This window comes from Kryptolebias marmoratus, linkage group LG22, assembly GCF_001649575.2.
Source record: "Kryptolebias marmoratus isolate JLee-2015 linkage group LG22, ASM164957v2, whole genome shotgun sequence".
In the NCBI taxonomy this organism is placed as follows: Eukaryota; Metazoa; Chordata; class Actinopteri; order Cyprinodontiformes; family Rivulidae; genus Kryptolebias; species Kryptolebias marmoratus.
Window position 1 is genome coordinate 22,293,204 of NC_051451.1, and position 25,758 is coordinate 22,318,961.

A 25,758-nucleotide genomic window follows, 5' to 3' on the forward strand; every position below is an offset into this window, starting at 1 on the left:
ACCACAACAAATATTAGATCAATTTAAGTAAAACTGACTGAGTTCTAGCCAGGTTTGTTTTCAAGGTCAGTCATCTTGAATCAGGTCGACTCTAAAAGTTAATCGGTTGTAGACGTACATCCACTGATTACATTCTGAGTTTCATTGTAATCAAATCACAAGATATTTTGGTAACAAACACAGACAAAACCACTTTTGCTCTGCCTTTTTAAAGTTGTGTTGAATATAATTTTGATGCCATTTCTTAGAATATGAATACAGAAAACAGGAGATGCAAGACTAAAAATAAAAAGGAGAGAATCAATAGGTTTAAGTTAAATTTAAAAAGGCATATTTTTACTTAGATTTTCTAAAGTCTCCAAAGTTTAGTAAACAGTATTGTTAATATCTCTAGCATCTTCCATCCTCTGAAGTTTAAACATATCAAACTTTTTTTTTTCTTGCCCATAAACCCGGTGGAGAGGCAAAACCTTTTGGCAGATTTATCCTTTTCATTTCTAAGTTCATTGTCTCTCACAAGGGTTTAAGTTGACCCCATCTTCTTATCCCTGGTCCTTGGGTTGAGGAGCTCTTCAGATTAGATGTTCCAGCGTCTCTAGTAAAAACTGTAAACACTGTAGGTTACCTTGACAGAGAAGCAGAGCATGTGCTGTATATTTATGACTTGTGTGTTAATAAAGCGCACACTGAGGTGAAAGGGCCCTTCAGACTGACGTGCGCTGTCGTAACATGTTTGGCTTATGATGCATACTTTGGGTCTCAGGAGCTTTCAAACCCATTAAACCAAGAGGCTCCCAGTGATGTTATTTTAAATAAAACCAAGTCAATGTCACGAAAAAAGTCCAAGATAAAACTGTACATTTAAAACAGAATTTATTATTAAAAGATGCAACAAAGTATTCATTTTAAGACACACAGTTTACTGACCATCAGACTGATGAACTGGCTCAGCAACTACTTTAAAATCACATTGTTAGAAATCTAAAACTGTTTCAGTAGTGATTGTTACTTCATATGAAAATAGTAAAAGACGCACCAGGTAAAAGCAATTTGTCATGTTTCACTGTAACACTGACCAGCGCTCAGTTGAGGAGAATCCTGAGGAGTTACTGGTTTTCATGGCAAACCTTTAACTGAATCTCTATGAAAACAAAATATTTTTAGAGGATTTATACAAACTCCCTGAGGACATTTGATGAACCAGTAAAGATAAACAATTCATGGTTAAACTGAAGGCCTCCTGAACAGTCGGTCAGTGCACGGCGCAAAACTGATAACACTGAACTGCACAGACAAAACAAACACCAGTTGTTACTCCAAGTCGTAGTCATCATACGGTCGTATCTTCAGATTGGTGATGCTATCTGAAATGGAAACACAAAATAAAAAAATGAAGTTGGGGACACGTTAAAGCCTGCTTTTATCACAGAGATCAGCAGAATCGGTCTTACCCAGAATCCACTGCTCCGACAGCATCCTGCATCCCTCCGGCCTCCTGCCGCTGTACCTCCCCACGCAGATGCCTGCCTGCCGCACAGTTTTGCAGACCGTTCCTCCGCACAGCTCGATCAGCTCCAGCAGACTCTGAGTGGGTGGCTGGGAGAGCAGCGATACAAACATGGCCGGCTGGTTTTGGAACAGGTCCTGCTGGTGCTCCCCTGCGGACAGGTGCCTCTGGAGACGGCAGATCTGTGCAAGAAAATGACAGTTCAACTCTGTTTACTCAAGCATGTGATGAAAGCTAGATTTGAGTTTTTATTGTTGTAAATAAAGTGAGTAGATAACTTGGCACAAAGATGAAAAATAAAAAGGGGGAAACAACAAAATCCTTGCTTTCCAAAGACTCAACCATACCAAATTTAACACAATACCTGTAAAACTGGCTGAGTTGGATTGGTGGCCATATTGAATTGGGTTGGCTTTGAAAGTTAACCAGTTGTAGAGGAACGTATATATCCAATGAATATTTCCTGAAAGTTTCCTTAAAGACCATCCAATAGTTCATGAGACAATCAGAGTTGACTCCAAATAGTAACGGCAAAGATCTTACACAATCTGTTGTGTTCAGGGTTCAGACTCAGACACTATCCACACCAATTTTACCTGTTTATACAGTGATTACTTTTGGCAAGTTTGAATAAAATTTGTCCAGAGGTTCATGAGATACTTTGGTAACAAGCAGGCACAAGCAAACATTATCGTCTGCCTTCGCCTTTTGGTGGTGGGTGAAAAAAATGTAGTTTTAAAGTAAGTTTGTAAGGGATTAAAACAGAGGACAAGAAGTTATTGCTATGGAACCTCATAAGGTATATATAATGTGCATCTATTTTTGCAGTAAAGCAAATAATAATATTAAGGAAAGTACATTTAAATATCAAACTATTAGTCACAGCTAATGTTACAGACTTTAAACTGACATTTTAAAAGAAATAATCATAATGCCAGACTTTCAGAGGCAGAAAATACTTTTGATATGATACTAAACTTGATCAACTTTACTCATTAACTGAGGTTTTCTCAGACTAATTAATCAGGTTAAAGGTGGGCAGAGCAAAGCTGTTTATGATGTTTTCAAACACCAATCAGCAAAAAAAAAAGAAAGAGATCTGTTGTTTATTATCCTCAACATATTTTGACTTGTGACATCAGAAAAAGCACAGGTGTTTGTAATTTTTGTTTTTTAAAAGCCCGGTGATATTCCAGTGCATCAGTAAATCACGACGGTCAGCCAGCACACTCAATCCCAGGAGTGTGAAGCTGAGGAAAATAAACCTTTTAGAATGCTGACGCGTGGCATATTTGCAGCTGTGTTTTACCAACTGTGACGTATAAAAACGAGTCCAGTGCAAAAGGTCTGTGGTAAAAGTTTAAATACTCCCAATCTACCAGTGCAACGAAACCAGTTGGAGACTGAGAGAACTGCCAGTGAATTACAGTACAGTCCAAACAGGAAGACATAAATTACAACTTCCCTGCAGGCTGTAGACACACAAATTTATAGGTTTTATCATGCTAAATTCAATAAGCTATTCACCTATCAGTTATCCAATATTATACAAAATAAAACTGATTTACAAAGACTGTTAGGAAACTTGCAAACTCCCCACAAATGATTCCTCGTCGTTCTACTGAATCAAGATTTAATGTTCTTATAATAAATGGACCATAAATTATTCATCCTCACATCAATGGAAATTACCATAATAAACTTGGGAAAAAAACTAACAGGAATAAAGAGTGTATTTTATTTAAATTCCACACGTTTACATTGCATTATTGTTAATTAAGTTTTTGCTGATGAATGGGGAATGAATTAAGTTCAGTTCTAAAAACTGCTTTAATTTCTAAAGTAGTAATTAAGATTAATTTAAGTTCCTGCTTAATGAACCTAATAAGTAAGTCACCACACTTACAAATCCGACACTTTTGAGCCTTTTTAGCAGTGAAGTACTGAAGCTGGCCTGAAGGTGGCTGCTGCAGCACAAGCTTAACAATCTGGCTTTGAGTCCCTCACAACCGAGAAGAAAAAAAAATGCCTCACCAACACCTGAAAAACAAAACAAATGCTGCCAACACAGACATTTTTCTTACTTACTGTTGAATTAATAAAACCTAAACTTTACTGCAGTCACTGAGTAAAATCAAATATTTTTTTATTGATTAAATGAGGGAAAAAAAAAGATCTCAATTAGAAATTTGATCCAAAGACATTTATAAATCATTCAAAAGAGAAAGATTGAGTCATTTAATGTGTTTAGTTTGATTTTAGAGCCCTTATTGTTCTTGAGTACAGACCTTTCAGCTCCTGCCTGACCTAATAACAGCTTTCGTCTCTTTGGGGATCTGTTTTTTTTTTTGGTGGGGGGTTTAGTGAGTGTCAGTATAAGCTCTCTGTAAGACCAACTCTGTATCCAGCAAGGGCCAATTGCTATCTTCTCTGTAAGTCAGATATCTGAAATAAGCTTAGGAGATTTTGGTTTTTTGTCAGATTTCTCTCTACAGTAACAAGCGAGGCACTGGTCAGAACTGTGAAGGTGATGCATCGCCTCATTAATGGAAACAAGATTATGTGTAAGGTTTAATATTGGAGAGAAAAACAGAAAAAGGGCAACATAAAGGACAGATCATTGCACCATGCTTCAAACAACAGAACCAAAGGGACTTTAGAAGTGGCCTAACCTTTATGAAAGTATAGACCGGTCTTTGTGTAAATATTCATGCCACCAATAACATGGGACAACAATTAGGTTAATTAAAGACATTTTCACAGCAAATACTCAGTGACATTTACTTGCTGTGCTGTGCTAAATGGCAGTTTAGATTTGCATAAATTTAATTTCATATCTGGCTTCTTGCTGAATTCAAAATACGTTCGCCAAAACTAAATTCTTCCCTCGCTTTTTAATTTGGCAGCGTACATGCCACATTTTAAAGTTCTTGGCAATGCAAAATAAATAACTATGAAATAATTCTGTAATAAAAGTAAAAAAAAAAAAAAAAGTGCCAGATTATATGGAGAATGCCAAGTATGTTACTATGCAGCTCTCTGGGGGCGAATCTTGGGTTCATGTAGATGTTCCTTTGACCCGTACCACCCACCCCCCCATGGCAACGGCACTCCCCAAACAACACTGGTTTCCCCCAGCTGGACAATGTGCCCCATCGAGCCACAAAAAGTGCTTGGAAACAGCTGAAGGGAGAGGAACAAAAAAGCCCAAAGCTTTGACGAGCCAAAAAGCTCAGCAGATGCCAGTTTGATCAAGTCATCTTAGTATAAACCACAGCAGCCACATTCACAGAGCCCCCACTACCTGACCAAAATAATCTTAGTTTCTGTTACAGAAGCAGTAGCTGGTGACGTGATTCACAATTACCTTTATGTTGCAATGAACTTCCAATTACTGGCAGCAATAAGTGAAAGGAGTAAATTATTAGTCTGTCATATGATGACTTTCTGTGTCTAATTAGAATTTGAACCCTCTCGGGTTTCATGTAATGTTTTTCTGGCACCTTGCATGAATCAGAATCAGGTTGTAAACAGAAGATTCAGGTATTTGCTTTGCAACTTAATATGGCACCTAGTTGAACTGACTTTACATATCTTGCAGTCGCAGAGAAAAATTATTATTCAACATTGCTCAGTGCCATCTTCTTACTCACTCTCTAGGAAACCAAGTCCAATAGTTTTTACTCTCTTTCAACTCTGCCTTCAGTTTCCAATGTTCTCTCCTCCAGCCCCTCCCCGATTCTGGCTCTTCATCTGTTTAATGACCCAGTGTTCATTAAGTAGTTGCTACTTGTGTCTTTTTCCTGTAAGCTGATGAGCGGCTAGTCTACAGTGCAGCTTTTTTTTTCTTTTTGACTAAAACTAGATGCCGGTTGCACCCAAAAAAATAAAAAATCAAACCAAAATGCTTTCAGTACTGATAATAAACAATTATGAAATTTTTTTGTAAAGCTGAGTAGCACAACAGATCTATTTATTATCACCTCTTCCACCACAGCAACAAACTGTCAATTAACACATTTTAATCTAACATCAGTTTTAATTTTGACTTGTTTTTTCTGCCAGGACCAGCTAATTTATTATTCATGTGAAAAAAAAGGCCCATCTTTACTCTAACGGACCAATCAATACGTCTGCTGCCACACTTTTACAGTAACATTAATCTTGCTGGGCGCGGCGAGTCAGCAGACAGCCAGAGGTAGCAGGCAGACAGTTTGCGCAGCCTTGTAACCGTGCAGAAATAAATTTAGCTTGACATTCCCTTACAGTGAAATGCAGCATGGTCTTGACAGTCCAGCAGATGTTACACATGCTCAGAGCATGAGGAAACTGTCTGGTGAGTGGTTCGCAAAGGATAAATTAAATGAATGAATGGCCCCTCGAGGTGGTGTCTGTTTAAATGAATAACTGTTCCTCTTCCTCGTCTCCCTTCGTGCTTCCAAATGCCATGAAATAAACTGAAATAAAAAAGTGGCGCACACAGTGTGAATGACTCAGACCGAACACCTGAACAAGTTGGTGTTGTTGAAATGACGTTAAGTCCTTCCTCTTTGGTAATGTGCCTTAAATATGTTTCATTTCCTTCATACAGTAAGAATTACATCAGCTTACTTCCTACAATTCTGCAGAGAGCCAATCTGAAGCATTCCCCTTCCAACAATGATTTATGTTGTCGTTGAAACTGAAAAGCGGTTACATTGACATAATATCAGTTTTTGTTTAACATAATGTAAAGCCCTTTCCGTGGACGGTAAACTGCAGCTCTCTGATGTTCCCAGCTGCTAAAGTTTTCAAATTGGAATAATGCTACAAACAGATTAAAACCTTTTACTTTTTGTATGTTTCTTGTTTGACAACCATTAGAACAATTCTGACGCTGCACTGTTACATGCTGCTGTGAGACAACAACTCGATTTCCTCCTCTGCCTCAAATTTCTTTTTCAATTTACAGCCAAATAATTCACCAACGTGAACCTTCAAGGCACAATTGGAAAACTGGAATTACTTATTTCTCTTTAACAACATAAGAGCATGCCTAAAATTGAAAACTCAGTTCTGACACACTCAAAAGCATGTTTAAAACCTGACAAAAATAACTATTTTTAGGTTAGGTTGTACTTGGATAACATGAAAGCAAATCTGTAAAGCATTTTGTTGAAAAGATTAAAATTTTACCAGATAGTTGGACTTAATGGACCCTGAAATCCCAAAACAATGTTGGATTATTATTTATATTTAGTTTTGTGGATGTCAAACAAGCAAATTATGAACAAAAAGGTAAAAAAAACTTTATTAATGATAATAAAAAAGCAAAATTTGTAATAGTAGATGTCATTTCTTGTAAGGATAAAGCAGGAAATATGAGGAAATAGATGCTCTGTCCGTTTGAATCTTCCATTCAAGCCTCTCGTGTGTTTGTTGTAGGTCAGGAACTCATTTTCAATGAATGGGACGAACACCGTTAGCATCAAAGAGTGTACAGAACGTGGACAGCGGCATCCTGAGTAGCTGTTCCACCGGGGCAGAAAACAACACGTGGGTGTTGTAGAGGATGTAGTGGAGGATGTGTAGTTTGTGCTCCTGCTTCTGTGTGTTGTTTGGTGTGTACTGAAAGGAATCTCCACTTCACATCTCTCCACAGTGACTGGCCACAGTGAGTGGGGGGTGGGTGGGTGGGTGGGGAGGGGTTTAACCTCACAGTTAGCAAGTTTAAACCACTTTAGCAAGTGGTTGGGGGACTGATGAAAGGCCAGCACATGCAGTCTGGCACCACTAACCAAAGGACACGCTACCGTAAATTCCTGATGGCGTTCTCCCCACCTACTAATGAGAGGTGTTAAAAGGACTCTGCAGTACCTCAACGGAGTTATTTACACTTGGATGCTGTTGGGAAGAGATATCTAAACATTCAGAGAACAACTCTCTGAAAACACTCTTCTATCACTTTTAGAGTAAAAAGCTTTGAAGATGCTGAATGTGGATTTACTCGTTTTAAGTTTCTGCCTCGGTCTGGGAACACAACACAGCGCTGCTGGAAAGAGACAATACCAGATCCAAAACGGCCCATGCAGCTACACGTTTCTGCTGCCAGAGCAGGAGAACTGCCAAAGCCAGAACAACTACTACTATCCAGACCAAAGGGACGGACCCACAGACAACGAGTCAATTCAGAGGCTGGAGCAACTTGAGACAAACATGGAGAACAACACACAGTGGCTGCTCAAGGTAAACTTCTCTCTCACCTTATCTTCTTCTTGTACATGGTTTTTTTTATATTTACAAGTAATGTCAGAAAATTTTCACTTTGAGACTGACAATGACTCATTTTAAACAGATTTCCTCTGTATCATATTCAAAGGGTTGGCTATAGTTCTGCAGATAGAGCAAGCAATTATTTCAAGTGTTCCCATTTCATTCAATGGGCAGGTTTTGATTTTTGAGCTTCTTTCTTCTTAACATGCTGACGTTAGTGAGGTTTGACCTACTGTTACCAAGTAATAAAGCTGACCAACTAAACAAACATCAAATAATCAAATTAAACCACCATTTTGTCAAGAATTATAGTTACTTCAGAAGAGAAAAAACAGCATCATCAGCCATTTTTTTGAAGTTCTACTTTTTTAAAAAGCTAACAAAGTTGTGAGAATCTAAGTTAACAGATGATGGGTAATTTTTGACATTATTTAGCACTTATGGGGTTTGATTACTGAAAATTACCCGATGTAGGTGTCCGGATGCTGGAAACAAGTTGCTGGTTCAATGAAAGAAGCGAGCTGGTTCCTTTCTTTCCCGCTCATGTCACCCTTTTCAGAACTAAAGCCTTAGTCAAGCAATTCTAAAACATCTCACAGCTTGATCAAAACAAACAAACAAACAAAAAAAACTAGGTCTGATTCTTTTTACAGCAAAAATTGGACAGCTCAAACAGACAAATGTAAATGCTGCTCCAAATATCAAAGCCATCTGCGACAGCACCTATTTACACACTGACAGGTTACACATATGTAACACAAACACTACTTCTTCTGACTAAAATCTAGCCATCATCATCTGTTAGGCTTTCACATCAATTTAAGACAGAAAAAAGACAACCTTCCCAAGTTGTGCAATTTTCCCAAAATAATAACAGGGCGAAGGAGATCACATTGAAAGTGTGAAGACCGTTATTTTAAATGACAACTTTAGGGGGAAAGTATGCACATCTAAAAACCCTTGTGCAATTCCTGGAACAATGAATAAATAAATAAAAATCTTAACAACAGAGAGGGAAGATAAATTTGCACAGTACTGTGCTCCAAAGACGTTATTGCTTTCCATATGCCACTTATTGCTATACGTAACAATATAGTCATGAGTTTTGCTGTGACAGAAATAGTTACGTTTAAATGAGCATAACTTTGCCATAAGGCACGCTGAGCATGACTGATGGCACCCGAGTGTGACACAGATTGTCACTCTTCATTACATCCAACATCAGGCTTCATCGTGGCAATGACAAATGAGAAGCATTAGCGTTTACAAAGGTTTACTATTAGAGAAAAGGTGTCTTTGTGTCTAGACAACTACGACAAATGAGAAGCATTAGCCTAAAGGTTTAATATTAGAAAAAAAAAGGATCTTTGTGTCTCAGTTGTGTGATGAGATACAAAGTGGTGAGATTTCTGTGTGAGCCCATCCCAACCAGACTGTTCAAAAAGGTATTTCCTCCAGTTAATATCCCCAATCTGGATCTGCTTCATTTGTCTCGAATGAGTGGTTATGTAACAGAGCTTGGACTTGTGTCCATACTTGTCCTGTTAGACAGTGGACTTGTGTCCATACTTGTCCTGTTAGACAGTGGACTTGTGTCCATACTTGTCCTGTTAGACAGTGGACTTGTGTCTGTACATGTCCTGTTAGATCTCAGTGCTGCATTTGATACAATTAATCACAATATTCTAATAAAGAGACTTGGACATGATATTGGGATTACAGGAACTGCTGTAAAATGGTGTAAATCATATTTATTTGATAGATTCCAGGTTGTAAATGTTAATAATGATACACCAAAGTTTGTCATGGAGTTCCTCAGGGATCAGTGCTTGGACCAATACCCAAAGCAGATGGCCGCTGGTCCTGTGGAAGTTTTTCCTTTCCACTGTTGCCAGTGTGCTGCTCAGGATGGGAGACTGCGACGAAGTGAAGATTCAACGCAATCTGCTTGCTTCCTTGAATAGATAACTTCTACTAAATGGTTTTTTTAATGTTTGTGAATGTTTCTGTACAGTGCCCTGAGACCACTTTTGTTGTGACTTAGAGCTATATAAATAAAATTAATTGGATTGAGCAGATGCTAGATCCAAACCTTCTGTGATCACAGATAAAACAAGAAAGCCACATTCTGAACACAAAGACAGCTGGAACTGTTGCTGTTGCTTCAAGGTTTCCAGCTGGGCATTAATAAATCCTTATTTTTTTACTTCTAATTAAATGTTCTGTTGGGTATAATCTACCCACTCCAAATTGTTTGGTGTTTCAGCTCCATGAGACCCTGTAGAGCAATAAGCTGGTAAAAAAGCACTAACTGATGAATGAATGACCCATTACATTTAACCTAATCAAAGAAGTGGCTCACTGAGGTTATTAACGAGTGGACCGTTGTTTGAGAACCAATGGATGGGTAAAAGTGAGGCATATGTAACTTCAAACTGCTGCCACAAAAATCTTTAGCTTCTACAGGAAACAGCCTTCCAGGGATTCAGAGAAATTCTTTTTGCTGCGAAAAATCTGTTCTCTCTCATTTGAAGCCACCGCAAATCAGTCGTTTCGTTTCCGAAATGACTGTTTACGCGGCAGCAGCTGATGACAGCGGAGAAAAATAAATTTAAAAAATAAACAAATCAGTCTGTCATGAATGAGGAACTCCGTCATTCCTCACTGACGCTTTTCAGGCACTCGGTGTAAACAACTGATTAGATCACAGACTGTCAATCGGACATCCTGCCAACATTTCAAATAATTCTGTTCCACACATCTGTGCGCACCCAAAACATTAACAATCCAGACTGAAGAAAAGGAAGACAAACAAAATTAATAAATCCATCGCTTAGTTGGGTTTGCTATGAATAGTAACAACCATGTTTACTGTTGAATTACTGACTAATGAGTTAAAAAAAAGTGATTATGCAAACTTGGTGTGGATCACAAAGGAATCCGACTGACGCTGGTTCCCAGTTGCACACCAGTCTGACTGTAATGAAGGATGTAACTCCTCACTCAACACTTCCATCCTGTTTACAAGTCGTGTGACCTGATTGCCACTCAGGAACACCATGCAGGAAATAACTTAATGATTACTTCGAGTCTAAATTCGGTCATTTTTGTAAGGTAGACAGGAACACTTTTCAAAATGATTACACAACAATTACAACTCTAAACGCTCGACATTAATTGATACAACTCATTCATGTGTTGTGTCATTCCGAAGAGAGGAAAACATTTTGACCTTTAGTGTATAAAAGCTCATTTAAACAACTGAAGTTTCAGTCCAACAAAGCTTGAAAGTATTAAATAAAGAAAAAGAATAATAAACACTTGATCACGAGTTAATTAAAATAGTTCATTTCAATGGATCATCATTTTTTCCCCCCAAACAAAGCATCAAAACATATTTTTCCATCAACATTCAGCTTTTAAATGTACAAAACACGGTGGCAGATGAAGATTTTTCAAAGCTGGAAAGATATTCATTCCAAGGATGCTGTCTGGACCTTTCAGGCTCTCAGTGAGATGCAAACAAAAGTGAAAGAGTTTGACTGAATTACAACAACCACCTCAGAAAGACTGAATAGAGAACAACAAATACCAAAAAGCCTTAGAAATATTGGAGGTGTTTTTGAATTTGACACATTGTTTTGATTTGATTTTTCTCTCGTTCACTACAGAAGAAGCAGAGCTGGGTTGTTTTTTTGTTTTTGTTTTCCCAGAAATTCAGTTGCAGGGCATGGTGAGCAAAAAAAAAAAAAAAAACAGCTGTCGGTAAATAAAATACAAAGATGTGAGCTCAGAACCAAACCTTTGGCTGACAATATTTAATCAATAAATCCTTCAAACTGTTTCAGGTTAAGTGTTGTTCTTTTGTCTTGCAGTTGGAGAGCTACATCCAGGACAGCATGAAGCAGGAGATTGTCCAGTTCCAGCAGACTGCTGTTCAAAACCACACAGCCACAATGATTGAAATCGGGACAAACCTGCTGAGTCAAACAGCTGAGCAAACAAGGAAGCTCACTAATGTGGAGGCACAGGTGAGGCTGGTCATTCTGCTTTATTTTCCCAAAACACAGAAATACAACCATAAAAATAAGAAATAAAAATCACGTCTCATACGATTGTTCAGCCTTCCTGTTCTGTGCATGCAAAGATTCACAAGTTCTTTGTGACACTGCGATGAATAATGAAGCTTCAGAATAATAAAAAAAAAAAGTAGTGGAGAAAAACAGGCAAGGTGGCGTCAGTTTATTATTGTGGCTACACGTCAATGACCCTATGAGAGCCAACTGTACAGCATTTCCTGTTATTAGCACACTCATATTCCCAGAGAAACGGTCTATCAGTTTGTCACAATCAGACATCCGTCTGTTCAAAGACATCAACAGCTCCATTGGAGCCTCACGGCTCGGATCCATGTAAACAACCTGCGTTTTGCTGAGTTCAGTTCCTCCGAACTGGGAAATCAGCGGCAAGGTCAACAACCCCCGAGTTTAGTTCAATACATCGGTCTGTGAAAATATGCGGGGTTTTTGTGATTTCCCCTCGTTCAGGTATGTCTGGGGAATTGCAGTATGGTTGTCCTTTCCTGTGCTGTTTTTTCCATTTTGCAAATGGTTATTTGTGCAATCTGGTTGTCCAAACTGGGCTTGTGTGTTCAACTTGATCCCTTAATGGAACATGTGATAAATCATCTGAGACATATTTTTCAGACTTTTATGGATTTTACAACACTTTAATGAATTTATTTGTATTGTACCCACAGTACATTAATGCTTCATAACAATAATACATTGAAATGATTAAATTTGTGGGGAAACTAACAGACTTCCCTTCTTGAAAGCAGTCTAAAGTCATTAATTAAAAAATCAATTCTGAACTATTAACCCATTAAAATCAGAGGCAGTTAGAATCTATTTGATTTCTGATTGACAAATACTAAAGCCATCAAAATAAATATTTGGGACACAGACTGAATTATCCGTTTAACTTTGTTTATTTTTTGGTTTTAGGTAATCCATCACTCAACGCGACTTGAGCGTCAACTCCTAGAAAACTCCTTGTCAACCAACAAGCTGGAAAAACAACTCATCGTTCAAACAAATGAAATCAACAAACTGAATGATAAAAACAGGTGAGAACATCAGACCAGAGCCCAAAAATACTACTAATTCTTTTTTTTTAGACGACTAAGAGTACAGGATTGGAATAACAAAGAAACGGATGAACGTGTCTGCTTCTTCTCAGTCTCCTGGAGAAAAAAGTGCAGCAGATGGAGGAGCAGAGGCAGGTGGAGCTCAAAGCGCTTCAAGATGAAAAAGAGCAGCTCCAGACTTTAATACTGAGGCAGACAGCTATTATAGGGGAACTGGAGCAGCAACTGCTGAAAGTCTCCTCCAACAACTCCGTTTTACACCATCAGCAGCAGGAGCTGCTGGACACAGTGAACAACCTCATATACACACTGTCTGCCGGCTCTGCTCAAGGTGGGTCAAACATCAGATGTGTCAGTATCTTACTGTTGTTCATTATATAGACCAGCTTTGGGTGTTTTATCCGTTAACCACTGCAGCGCGGTAGTGAAGAGGTTAGGGCTGTCGCCTCACAGCAACACGGTCACCGGCTCGCCTCCCACCTGGGGCTCTCTGTGTGGGGTTTGCATGTTCTTTCCTCATATTTGTGGATTTTCTCTGGGTACTACGGTTAAAACATGCAGGTCAGGTTAATTGATAATTAATTAAGTGTGATTGGTTGCCCTGTGACGGAGTTGCGACCTGTCCAGGTGTGCACCGCCTCTCGCACAATGACCGCTGGAAACAAGCACCAGATCCCCCTCCCAAAAAATGCTGTTTGCATTTTAAAACAAACTCCACAAATTACAGCTACTCCATTTTTAAAACAACTATTAGAGAGAAATATGATAATAATCAAATTTTTTATGAATCCAAATTTGGCCCCGGCATTCTGAGTTAATAAAAGCGGACTGTTTACTGGTGCTGACAGACTTAAAAATATATTCATGTCAACACAAAAGGAAATAACAGGTCCTTTTTTTTTTTAAACATGAGATTTACATAAAGTTGTGCTAAAAGATTAATCTACATGCAATCATGTGCTGAAAAGACACATGATTGTGGAGCACTTTTAAAATCAAATGATTATTTAGGGGCTGTAGCAGCCTGCTGCTGCCAATCAAATGTGCACTCTCAGCTGAGACTTTATTATTCAGCCTCACTTTTATTTTCCTTGACTTTCAATTGCATCGAATGATTTTGGCATTTTAAGTAATTTGTCTGTTTTGTATGTGTGTTACTAATTTTTGGAACTTGGTTTTAAATGTCATGTTTTCACATCTTTTGTGTTGTTAATTGATTTGAATATTTCTTGCCTGTTGTTTGGGTGTTTATTGACTTTGCTTGTCTTAAAGGGGTTTCTGAACTGAGCTCATTTAATGTCTTCTGCAGAGTCCAAACCTACTATGATGCAGGACACGCCGTCTACATTTAATGACTGTGCTGCCGTCTACGAGTCAGGAAACACCCAGAGCGGCGTCTACACTCTCACACTGTCCAACACGACCATGGAAGTTAAGGTAAAATACGACCAGTTACCTGAAATGTTTCAGTGGTTTTTTTTGGCTTAGATTGGATTGCTAATAGTCTCTTTTCATGTATGTGTGAGTGCACCCTGAAAAATGTCATAAAAAGTGCTTATAAACACAATGACCTACCCTCCTTTACACCGCTTTGTAAACTAAACACTTCATGCTACTGGATTAGAAGTTTAAAAAGCACTGTGTTTGACTGTGAGCAGATAAATAAAGAAAATGTTTTTAGACTTGAAGAAATGATGTGGAAGCTTGAGCTAAAACTTCCATCTCCTTAGAAACTTTTCAGCAGCCTGGACTTTATTTCTGAAATCTTTCCTTAAAGTGTTTTGAGTAAACACAAAATAAATGGTACTGTCATATTATAAATAAGCTCCAAGTCCTTATTCTGCTTCATTTTTCAACTATTAATCAAACGCGACCCATTTTCTTGTGTCTGAAGGCATTCTGTGACATGGAGACAGAAGGAGGCGGTTGGACCGTACTACAAAACCGCTTTGAGGGCCATGTTGACTTTCATCGTACGTGGCAGGAGTACAAAAAGGTAGAGGCAATCAAGAAGAAATTCTTCCCTTGGAAGAAAATAACCTAGGCTACGGTTTTCACCACAATTGCACATATCAAGTGGCCAGATTTAGTTTGAGGCTGTGTTTTCAGGACTTGGTGGTTCTGCACAATCAATTTGAGGTGATTCCAAAACACAGTCCAAAAAAGAAGAAGAAGAAGAAGAAGTGACCTGTTGATGAAAGTCTGAGAACGGGCTCCTCACATTATGATGCTATTTTCAGAACCAGGGACATCATAGTTATCATTTCTGTCTACATCTGAAACTCTGCTCGTAGCATGCAGTCATGAAAGGCTCTAAATGAATCCCACAAATATTAACCAGCCAATGCCAAATGGGCTCCAAAAATGGACCAAAACCAAGCTGACAAGACAGATCTCAAGTCCACACAAGCAGTCGTTACAAAACCACACATTCTTGTCTTTTATAAATTCAGTAAACACTCAGACAATCAATGTCTAATACCAGCGACACGGTTGATTTCTGACAGTACTCTCTGTCCTGATGAAACATTTCATTTGTTTAGGGGACAAACCTTTGAATTAATACCGCAGATATAACCAGACGGTGTGCTTTAGCTGCTGTACTCTTTTGTTAATAGGAAAAAAGCAGTCACAACAGTCCTTCGCAGGGGTTTCACAGGATTTAATTACGTTTCTTTTGTGTCTTTTCAGGGTTTTGGAGAACCTTCAGGTGAATTCTGGCTGGGAAATGAGTTTGTCTCCAGACTGACTAATCAAAAGACATACAAGCTAAGGATCCAACTGAGCGACTGGGAAGGAAACTCTGCCTTCTCACAATATGATCAGTTCTCGCTTGATAACGAGGCCCAAAATTACAGGTATGGGTTTTTTGGCAGCTTCAAATAAATTTTCCTGTGGCAATACGTGTGTCAGATACCAAGTGGCAAGTAATGAATGCTTTGTTTAATTTCAGCTTTAGGCAGAAAAATAATCACACCTCGTGAAGCTCAGCTTAATATGAGAACGAAGCCAGCCTGCAGATTATGCTTTTCTTACAACAGACCTTTTAATGTCTCCTCTGAGCTGCTGACAATTTTCAGCCAGGCAACATTATTAAAACACAGCCTAAAAGCGCACAATTTTCAATTATTCTGGGAAAAAATACTTATTTTGTTGACAGTCAAGACATTTTTTGGAAAAGGTAAATAATGTATGCTCTCAAATGGTGAATTATTTCAATGAAAATTTCAACTCACCCATGATTATAAATGCTGACCACTTACTAATCATTGAAAACAAAACAGATGACAGAAATTCCTCTGAATCTTTGCTCTTGGCATATGGGGCAACACACATTCAGAGACCAGTTTAATGGCATCAAACCAAAGTAAATCCAGTAAAGAAAATTAGAAAACAGATCAAATGTCTTGGTCATCTGTCATTCAGCTTCAGATTATTGGCAATAACTTAACTTTTATGTCCAAAAAGGGGGCTGAGAGTGGAAAAGATTTCCTAATTTGAGAAATCTTATCCAAATTCAGCAGGGATGCTTTTAAACCTTCAGGTTGGTTAAAATAATTAAAAAGAAACTTTGCAGAACAGACAAACTAGAAACAAAGAGGTACACAAAAACTGTGCAAAGAAGTGTTCATTAAAAGAAATATTGTGTGCCTGTGATGTAAGGAGCGATTTTAAAGATTAGGCACAAGTTAAAGCTACAGTGAAACGACTATAAGTGAATCAGGTCTTGCCTTTTGAGGAACAGCAATCACAGACTTCCTCCTCCTCTTCCTTAATTTTTCCTTCTCCATTCTACAGGATACACCTTAAAGGCTACAGTGGAACGGCAGGCAAAATAAGCAGCATCGGGCAGCCAGGAAGTGGTTTCAGTACAAAGGACGCAGACAATGACAAATGTGTTTGCAAATGCTCACAACTGACAACAGGAGGTAAGAACCCCCCTCCCTCCTTTGTCTTAAAAAAAAAAGTAACTTGAGCTTTAGAACAGCTCTGCCAGTCAGAAACGTACAGTTTTTGTTAATTAGTGTCAAGCAGTTACTCTGGGGAAAAAAAAAAAAAAGTCCCACTTGGCACTTGCCCCAAAAATCTTCAAGGACATTTTCAGAACTGCTGTGCTTAAGTCAAAAGAGCACAATTAGCTGAGACTTAATCACTGATCAGCTCAATGGGGAATTCAGCACTGACAATAGCTGACATTATTAGCCTGGGAACAGAGCTTTTTGTACAGGATATGAACCAGAACCTTAAATTTAAACACAAAAAAACAAATAAATATAACAGAAACACATAACTAACACATAAACTATAACTAATAAATACAGCTTTAAGGTGAACCAAAGTGTCTTCTATCCAGCTGTTAGATGAAATGCTTCTTTAAACCTTTTTCACAAAACAAAAACACGCACAAAATACTTTGTAAATTCTAATCTTGTGATGCAGAGGAATGGGCCTATATGTAATATTGACAGAACCTTTAATTTGTTTTATACATATTTAATAAATTTAAATATAGTTTAGCTTCCTAATCAAGCAAAAGTTTGTCAACAGTGAGAAAAGTACTTATTCTCCCAGCTGTGTTAGACTCAGCTGCTCACATGAAGTTTTTATGACAATAACTTAACGGCGAGTTTGTTTGGACCTTCCAGGCTGGTGGTTTGATGCTTGTGGTCCATCCAATCTGAACGGGATTTACTACCAAAATGGGCAGAACTCCAATCGCTTCAATGGAATCAAATGGTACTACTGGAAAGGCTCGGGCTACTCGCTGAAGTCGACAACCATGATGATCAGACCGACAGACTTCTCAGGCTCACTTTGACACGACTCTTCGATTAAACAAAACGGGAAAGAAATTCTGCTCAACAAGCACCGCCACCAAAAAATAAATCTTAAGGGAGCCAAAGCAGTTCTTAAAAATGTTTTTTTTTTTTAAATATATATATATATACAGCTGTTTATATTTAAGTATTTAATTATTTGTATGGGTTTGTGCAGAAACAAAAAGGCATAAAGACACTTTAGGTATAGTAATTAAATTCTATTAACGTAATAGAGGAGTAAATTTTAATAACTTATTGTAAGTTCATAAAAACGTTTAACACCATTTATTCACCAAATGAACTTTTATTAAAATAGCAGCTGATGTTATTGTATAGATAGGTGATGGTACAAGATAATTAGGTAAATATAGGTTAGAGTTTGTTTTTTTCTTGTTTGATAAATGTTTTGACTGAAAAAGCCACAAAATGTTTCATTTGAGAATCTTTGTTTTGTTCCGCAGAATGTATGTACATTTGTTGTTTAAGTTATATGTATATTTTAAGGCCAATATTTAACGATTCTGAGCTACTTAATGCCACTGCACAAAAATTCAGATTTATTTTAATATTTTCTGCTTGAATTCTGGTTTTGCGATTGTTAGACTTTAATGGTTTAGAAGCTTTTCTGTTTCTGAAGTTAAATATCATCAACCACAGTAAGTTTGCTATACAGTTCATAGACTACTACATTTCATTTGCATTTTCTGCTAGTGTAAACAATAAACTTTTAAGTGCTCCAAATCCATACTTGCTTCTTTTTTTTTTATCAATTAATATGTTAAAGAAACAGTATGTGAACAAATGTACATTATATAATTTAAAGTTGGTTTATGGTTCTCTGTCAGACTGATGCAGAAAATAAACCCCTTTTCCTCAGTAATAAAGAGTGCAGTAAAGATGATGGATAAATCCTGTATTTTAAATCAAACTAACTAAGGTTTTACTGCAAATTCTGCAGCCAAAACAAACTTTTTTTCCAGCAATATGACTAAGAATCAGTCAGGGTGCTATGGAGGGTTCTGAAGTTAAGTATTCAGAGCGTGAACTTATAAAATTAGATATTTAAGGAGTAAATAAGAAGCCACAAATGTATATAAAGTGGCCATTTTGGATTTTTGCCTTAGGTGTCAATACATTAAGCTGTGGGGTCGATTACTAGTACTTACCTGTGCTGCAGGAAACTGATCTGAAAGTTCATATGGTTCCTCTGGAATCCACTGCCGTTGCTCTAAACACCAGAGAATCTGCTCAAGAAAAACAAAATCAAAATAAGACTTGGTGATTAATATGTCCCTCCCTTTAAAGCAATGTGTGTGAAGAGGTTTAAACATGCACAACAGCTATACCCATTCAAACGAGAGGATCCAGCAGCCACGTGCTATGCCCAACAGGATGTTGAGAGTCCGTCTGTGTCCTCCAGACACTACGTGAGTTGTGCTCTCACACACTCGGTCGACAATTGAAAAACCACCCAGTGCCTTCACCACCTGAACCACAGTGTGCTGCTTCCTACAAAAGGTGGACAAGATTTAAAAAAATTATACAAATAACACCCAACACAAATACTTGTAAAGTTCATCTTTACCAGTTAATGTAGTGACATTATTGCACGTGAAGTTTAAAACGTTAATCTTATGATAAACTTACTCAGTGGGCATGCTTGTCATGACTAGTGTTCTCATCACCTGAAACAAAGACCAGTGTAAAAAAACACATCAGAGCCATAAAACCAGTAAAAAAAACTTTATATAAGAGTTCATTTGTGCGAGGTGGGGTACACCCTGGACAGGCAGTCCAGAAAACACTTTTTATTTCTTCAAAACTACACTTCGATGAGACTAAAGAAACATGGCAACAACTAATACATAAAACACAAGAAACTATACTAGAAAACTGAACTCTCAATGCTTTATATTGATGTTTTATCAAAGCATTTCCACTTCCAGTGACCTTCTGGATATATGGATACTGAAATAAACACAAACGTCACATTCTGAACCATCAGAACTGGAAATCTGTACCCTGCTGACTGCAGCCCATCCAACCACATACTTTGGCCCTCTTACAGAAAGCTGTCATCGACACAAACACCTCAGCGACAGTTGCAAACAGGACCACCAAGCCCTTTTCCTGCCAACACTCTGATATCTGGTCTACCAGCTGGAAGTCAGAGGTTAAGGCCTGCTAAGCACAAACAGTCCAAGAGCCACACCTCCGCCTGTCGAATATCACATTATTCCCGACATGGCAAGTTCAGAAGTCACTGACTTGATAACACCGATAACATTAGTGCTGAACTATCGCTTCTTCTTGGCTGTTCTACCCCACTTTTTCCCATCAAGGAAAAGCAGTTTCAGTTTCTAAATGAGCCAAAGAAAAGATATTTGTTGTCAATACTCCATGGTTATTAAAAAAGAGGAGGATGCTCAGTTTGAGACCTTTCCAATCAGGTCAAACAACACAAAACATACACAACGGCTAATCCTCAAAAGTGACTTTGGATTGTCTTACAGGCTGGACATGTTCTGGCAGCCGCACAAGAGAATGAGCTGCACATAATGAGCCTGTGTGACAAGAAGCTGGTGTGAAATGCGGCACGGCCTTTGAGGACAAACACAAATGAAGGAAATTCTTCGCAGTATGACTGGGTCTCCTTTGTGGCTACAAGTACGTGCATGCTGAAAAAGACACTTTTTAGACAATAAAAGAAAAACGTCAGTCTTTAATGTCTGCAATCACGAAGTGTAATAAGATCCAAAAAGCAGTTTAGAGAATATATTCATACCTCTTTATAACAATGAATGATTTATACTGATAAATACTGATATTGAAAGAACAAAAAGCACATTAAAATAAAGGCTGCACAATGTATCAAAGATTTATTGTCATTGCAATATCAGTATCACAAAGGACTGCAATAAATCCTGTATTATCCTGTATGTTCAGCATGTTAATAATTTATATTTGGTCAATTCAACAACCTCTCACTGGCCGTGATGTCCGGACCTGATTCAGATGATAGTGATGATAGAAGAAAAAGTGAAAAGTGAGGAAAAAGTTGATTTATTGCAATTTTTATGGTCATCGCAATACTAAACAATAATATTGTACATCGCAAGTTGTTCTAATATTGCACAGCCCTAATTAAAATAGTCAGGCATTTTAAATCATTTTATTTAAGTGGGGGTAATTATTTCCAAACTTAGTGCTTCAAATATTTGAGCGCCCTTTAATATCCTAAATATGATCTTTAAAAGAGTTGTATTATTTCGATATACCTGGGACAAGTATCGGATGAGAGATTAAACATCTTCAAGAGAGAAGAAATGAAGCCCAGTTGTGTCCTGTTCAAGAATTCAAGGAAACTGTGACCTAAATATGTGCTAATCTCATCCATCTATTGTTTTTCTGCTGCTTTTTTATGGTTGGGTCGTGGAAGCAACAGGTCCAGGATAAAAAGCCAGACCTCTTTCTCCACAGCAACACCCTCCAGCTCCCCCTGGGGGCCCCAGGGTGTTTCCAGGGCAGAGAGGATAAATGATCCCTCCAGCAAGTTCTGGGTCTGCCCCAGGATGTCCCCCCAGTGGGACATGACTGGAAAACCTCCAGAGGAGACAACCACGAGGCATCGTAATCAGATGCCAGCACCACCTCAGCTGACTCCTTTCAATGAGGAGCAGCAGCTCTACTCTGAGGTCAGCCGGATGACGAGGCTTCTTATTTTATCTTTAAGGCTGACGGAGAAAACTGATTTCAGCCGCTTGTATCCAGGATGTCATTCTTTTGGTCATGATCCACACCTCACACCCCAGGTGAGGGTTGGAACATAGACAGAACGGTAAATTGAGAGCTTTGCCTTTCTGCTCAGCTCTTTCTTTAACCCCAATCAGCTGATCCATCTCCCACTCCATCCTACCATCACTTGTGACCAAGATGCCCAGATATTTAAACTCCTCCGCTTGGGGCAGAGACTGAATCCCGACTCAGAGGGAACGTTCCACCTTTTTCCAGTTGTGAACCACGATTTCAGACTTACAGGAGCTGACTCTTATCCCTGCTGTTTCACACTAAGCTATAAATTGCCCCGGTGCATGCTGAAAGTCCCTGTCTGAGGACGCCAAGAGAACCACATCATCTGCAAAAACGCAGAGACAAAACGCCCGAACATAGGTTTGTAGTAGTTTATATTAAGACAACAACAATAACAGTTTATGAATATTTTAAAAAGGTGCTTATGCTTCTAAAGATGCAAAAAGGTTATAAGCTATTGCTAAAGATCCATCAATCAGACAAGCTGTGCGAAAGGAAAATACTCAAGACCTTTCTCTACATCCCCTGAAGTCGTTAACTTACATTCACTCCTCTAAGAACAGAATCTGTAAACAGACTGTAAGTCTCATTTACACTGACGCAAAACAATGTTCACAAGAGAACAATAAAAAAGCAGTCATAAAGAAGACAAAGGATGAAGGAGAAAGCCACTGCTTTCCCAAAAGGTCATTACTGCCCGTTACCAATGACAATTTATAACCTAAATCTACAAATTCCACTTAAAAGGTGAATAAGACAAGTTATTCCAGGCAGTTGTTTATTCTAATACTACCTGAATCACATCACCGATCCCCAGTTATGGTTCAACAGAGTCAAACAAACTACAAGCAACAATAAAGTTCATAAAAAAGGCTTTCAAAGGGGGATGTGACATAATGTTTGTCTTTACTCAGCAACAGCTTGTTGAGGTTACCAGCGTAACGAAAACAGCGCTGCAGGTGCATTTCACAAGCAAGGAAGTTACGCTTCTATCACACAGCCAAAACACAGGAAGCCCTACGGACCAGACGGAGCGCTGCGTACGTACGCATCCAACACATCCAGCCGTGGAAGTATGCGTGACCTTAAAGAGGAAATCCTCACAAAAGAATTTAAGAAAACACAGCTGACATTTTGCCTGCATCCTAAACATCCTAATTTACAGAAATGTATGTTTTTTTTAAACTGCATTCCCTCTAATGTACGTCTAAGAGACTGGTGGGGGAAAATATAGGGAAAAAAGTATTCAACATGTCAGAAAATCTATTTATTTATTATGTAAGAGATAAAGATTAGAAAATACCACAGAACTTTAACATCTTGTTTGTGCAATGTTGACAATAATGTAAATTCAACATCCAGCACCCTGAGCAGGTATTAGGAGCAGATATTGGCAAGAAACACAATCAATTGCATTTTCTTACACTAAACAGTTAAATAATGAGAAAGAAGCACCACATCTCTTTACCTTTGTTTCGTTAACCATTTTCTGAGGACTCAAGTTGTCATTGTGATTTCCCTCGGCGTCAGAGGGGATCTCTGTGAAAGCAGCTGCAACCAAACATTCATTTCCTCCACCTACGTATGAAAACAAGATAAACAATTTCAGATAAGTGGTGGGAGTGTCACTCGAGCCATCGTACAGCTGTGGCTGTTTTTGTTTATTTCTAGCACTTTTACGCACGACTGTACACTGAAAGTCAAAACTGAAAACTGTAGGGTTTTACATTATTTACCTGCCACCCGCTGCATCCAGACTAACAAAAAAATAAACTTCACTTCTGAAACTAATTCAGACAAATCCTTACTTGCAAAAAAAAGAATACAATGACAAAAATGCAAAGAGAATCAGGACTAATGATGTTTAAGGTAAACTCTTTGGCTGACATTTTAATTATATTAACAATATATTAAAATACCAGCTTAGACTTTATCTTTGACAGATAAAGTCACACCTTTAGTACGGTTTCCATTCACACTGTATAAACTTTATTCTGCTTTTTACCAGTTGCCACGTGGTGAGAGGCAGACTACATCGTTGAAACAGTCCCAGTACAGACTTTTTTTGATTAACCAAATAACCCAACATGCTGTCTTTAAACTGTAGTAAGAAATTAAAAAAACATTCAAACCCCTCAGAAACACTCCAGCTGGGATTTAAAACATATGAAGTCCAAAGGAGACCAAAATAAATCACCTGAATAAGGGGAACTTGTAGTTTTATTATCCTCTTAAATGCATTTTGTATGTAAAACTTGGCCTCAGCTTTTGGAAAGGGTCTCAGCCAATCAGAGTGAAGATGTTCTGAACGATCGCTTTTACCCCAGAACGAAACAACTCTCTCATTTTCTCGCATCTCCAGTGAATAAACAATTCAACAACTACATCAAATGTGTGCATCATTCAGTGTATTACTGCCTCCACAGACACCTCTGGGAAATTTGACAACAAAACATCAACAGAGGGGGAAAACAAAAAACTTTTTGAAGATTCCTGTTTGGTTTCTTCATCTTCAAATGCAAGTTTTAGCCTTTTTAAGGTACTTTATATTGTTTAATTTTTTGTAATTGGTCACTCTTACTTATAGGAGTGTACATTTTTGAACATATCGAAAGGCTTCACTTTTATTGTCAATCTTTATTTTGCATTTTGACGTCACATTTAGAAATAAAACTTCAGCTTCAAGACAAAAAAATAAACCATTAATAAACCCAGATTTAAAAAAAAACTAAGAAAACCCATTGAATTTCACGTATTTACTTAATTTCATAATCAACAAAAACAAAAAAAAAATAGCTCTGTGTTCTAAAATGTAAAAAAATGAACAAACATCACAGTTGTGAGTTCATTGAAACTATGACATCTTCTAGATCCTGTGATCCTTGTTACTCACTTTCCACAGTGTGAGATAAGGCAGTGAAATCAGAAGGTTTTTGCTGCTCCGGTTCTGGGATGTCCTCCGGTTGTCCTGATGTAGATGCTGGGCGACACTTTCCTGTATCACCTGAAGTTTTACTAGTTCTTGTAAACTCCAGAGTGCTTCGCCTTCGCCTTTTAGTCTTCTGTGTTACATGAACACTCGGACATTTAGATGCTGAGAGAGATGTCTTGACGTCCTGTTTTTGAAGACGTTCACTGCTTGCATCAGACGCCTGATTCAGGTTTTTCCCACCATAACTTTCTTCCCGTTTCAGCTTTTTGCCGTAAGAGTCGCAGCCTTCGCTTCGTCTTGGTTTTCTCTTTTTTGCGACAGAGTCCAACTCAAAAGGGATCTTAAGGTTGCTTTCCACAGGTAGGTTGGGCAAAAGAGGCCTTTTGTCATTTGCAGGAGAGAAATAGTCTTCAAACACATCATCGCCTGCATCAGCGAAACTCGAGGCAACATTTTTATGCTCACTGGACAGACTGAAAGATCGCACCAAGGCAGAAACTGACAGTCTGGCTTTTTGGGGTGTTTTCAGCTCGGTCTTCTTCGACAGGCAAGTTTCTTTTGACATTTCAGTTGCTGAATCAACTAAAGTGGCTGATGGTGGAAGGCAACTTGAAGAATTCACAGCATTTGGAGATGCACAGGATTTAGTTTCCGGAAAAGATTTATCTGCAGGGGTTTTCTGCTTCTTGATTTCAGATTTTCTGGTTGATTTTATCAGTGACTGCCTTTTTTGTTTTGGAAAAATGTTGCTCTTTTCATGCTTGTCCTGGATCTGGCTCTTTAAACTGTCTCCAAGTTCTAGTTTTGTCATCACTGAAGTCCTTCTTCGTGTTCCTTGATTTTTCCCTTTACTGAAACCCTTTTTTTGGGCACCCTCTTGGATGTCAAAGCTAGGACTGTCCAGTATACTAGAAACCTGTTTTGGAACATTGCGGCAAGGTGAGAGCCAGGGCTTCGCAGACTCTTGTTCAAGATGACCATCATCTCTAACATCAAAATCCAGCCTCCTGACGTCTTTATCAGGGGAGGAAGCATGCTGAGCAACAGACGCACTGGAACCATCATCTGCCTGGTCGTGTACTGTGTGGTAAAGGGAAAAAAGAAAAAGAAACATTTATAAAAATAAATTTAAATGGTCAGAAGTGTTTGCTATAGTAAATATAGTGATTCCTACGGTGGCCCTGAGGTGCAAAGCACTACAACATTAAAAAAAACACTACAACATTAACAAAAACACTACAACATTAAAAAAAACACAACAACATTAACAAAAACACTACAACATTAA

At 38.3% G+C, this 25,758-nt stretch overlaps 2 protein-coding genes across 2 annotated transcripts in view; one reads left to right on the plus strand and one right to left on the minus strand.

Moving 5' to 3' along the window:
* Window positions 1-856: 856 nt before the first annotated feature.
* The window catches only part of mcph1 (microcephalin 1), a 41,207-nt gene continuing 16,305 nt past the window's right edge, over window positions 857-25,758 (minus strand). Inside the window, exons 9-15 of the mRNA XM_017412722.3 lie at window positions 24,432-25,550; window positions 23,007-23,116; window positions 19,376-19,413; window positions 19,075-19,237; window positions 18,895-18,972; window positions 1,452-1,689; window positions 857-1,364 (exon numbers count right to left, since the gene is read on the minus strand). Of these exons, the coding sequence (XP_017268211.1) occupies window positions 1,312-1,364; window positions 1,452-1,689; window positions 18,895-18,972; window positions 19,075-19,237; window positions 19,376-19,413; window positions 23,007-23,116; window positions 24,432-25,550 (1,799 nt within the window). The 3' untranslated portion in view covers window positions 857-1,311. The remainder of the gene's footprint in view (window positions 1,365-1,451; window positions 1,690-18,894; window positions 18,973-19,074; window positions 19,238-19,375; window positions 19,414-23,006; window positions 23,117-24,431; window positions 25,551-25,758) is intronic.
* angpt2a (angiopoietin 2a) lies at window positions 7,231-18,575 on the plus strand. The gene is made up of 9 exons (XM_017412724.3): window positions 7,231-7,732; window positions 11,635-11,790; window positions 12,766-12,887; window positions 13,001-13,239; window positions 14,218-14,345; window positions 14,803-14,904; window positions 15,600-15,766; window positions 16,707-16,837; window positions 17,555-18,575. The coding sequence occupies exons 1-9, from the start codon at window positions 7,475-7,477 to the stop codon at window positions 17,725-17,727; spliced, it is 1,476 nt and encodes a 491-aa protein (XP_017268213.1). The 5' UTR covers window positions 7,231-7,474; the 3' UTR covers window positions 17,728-18,575.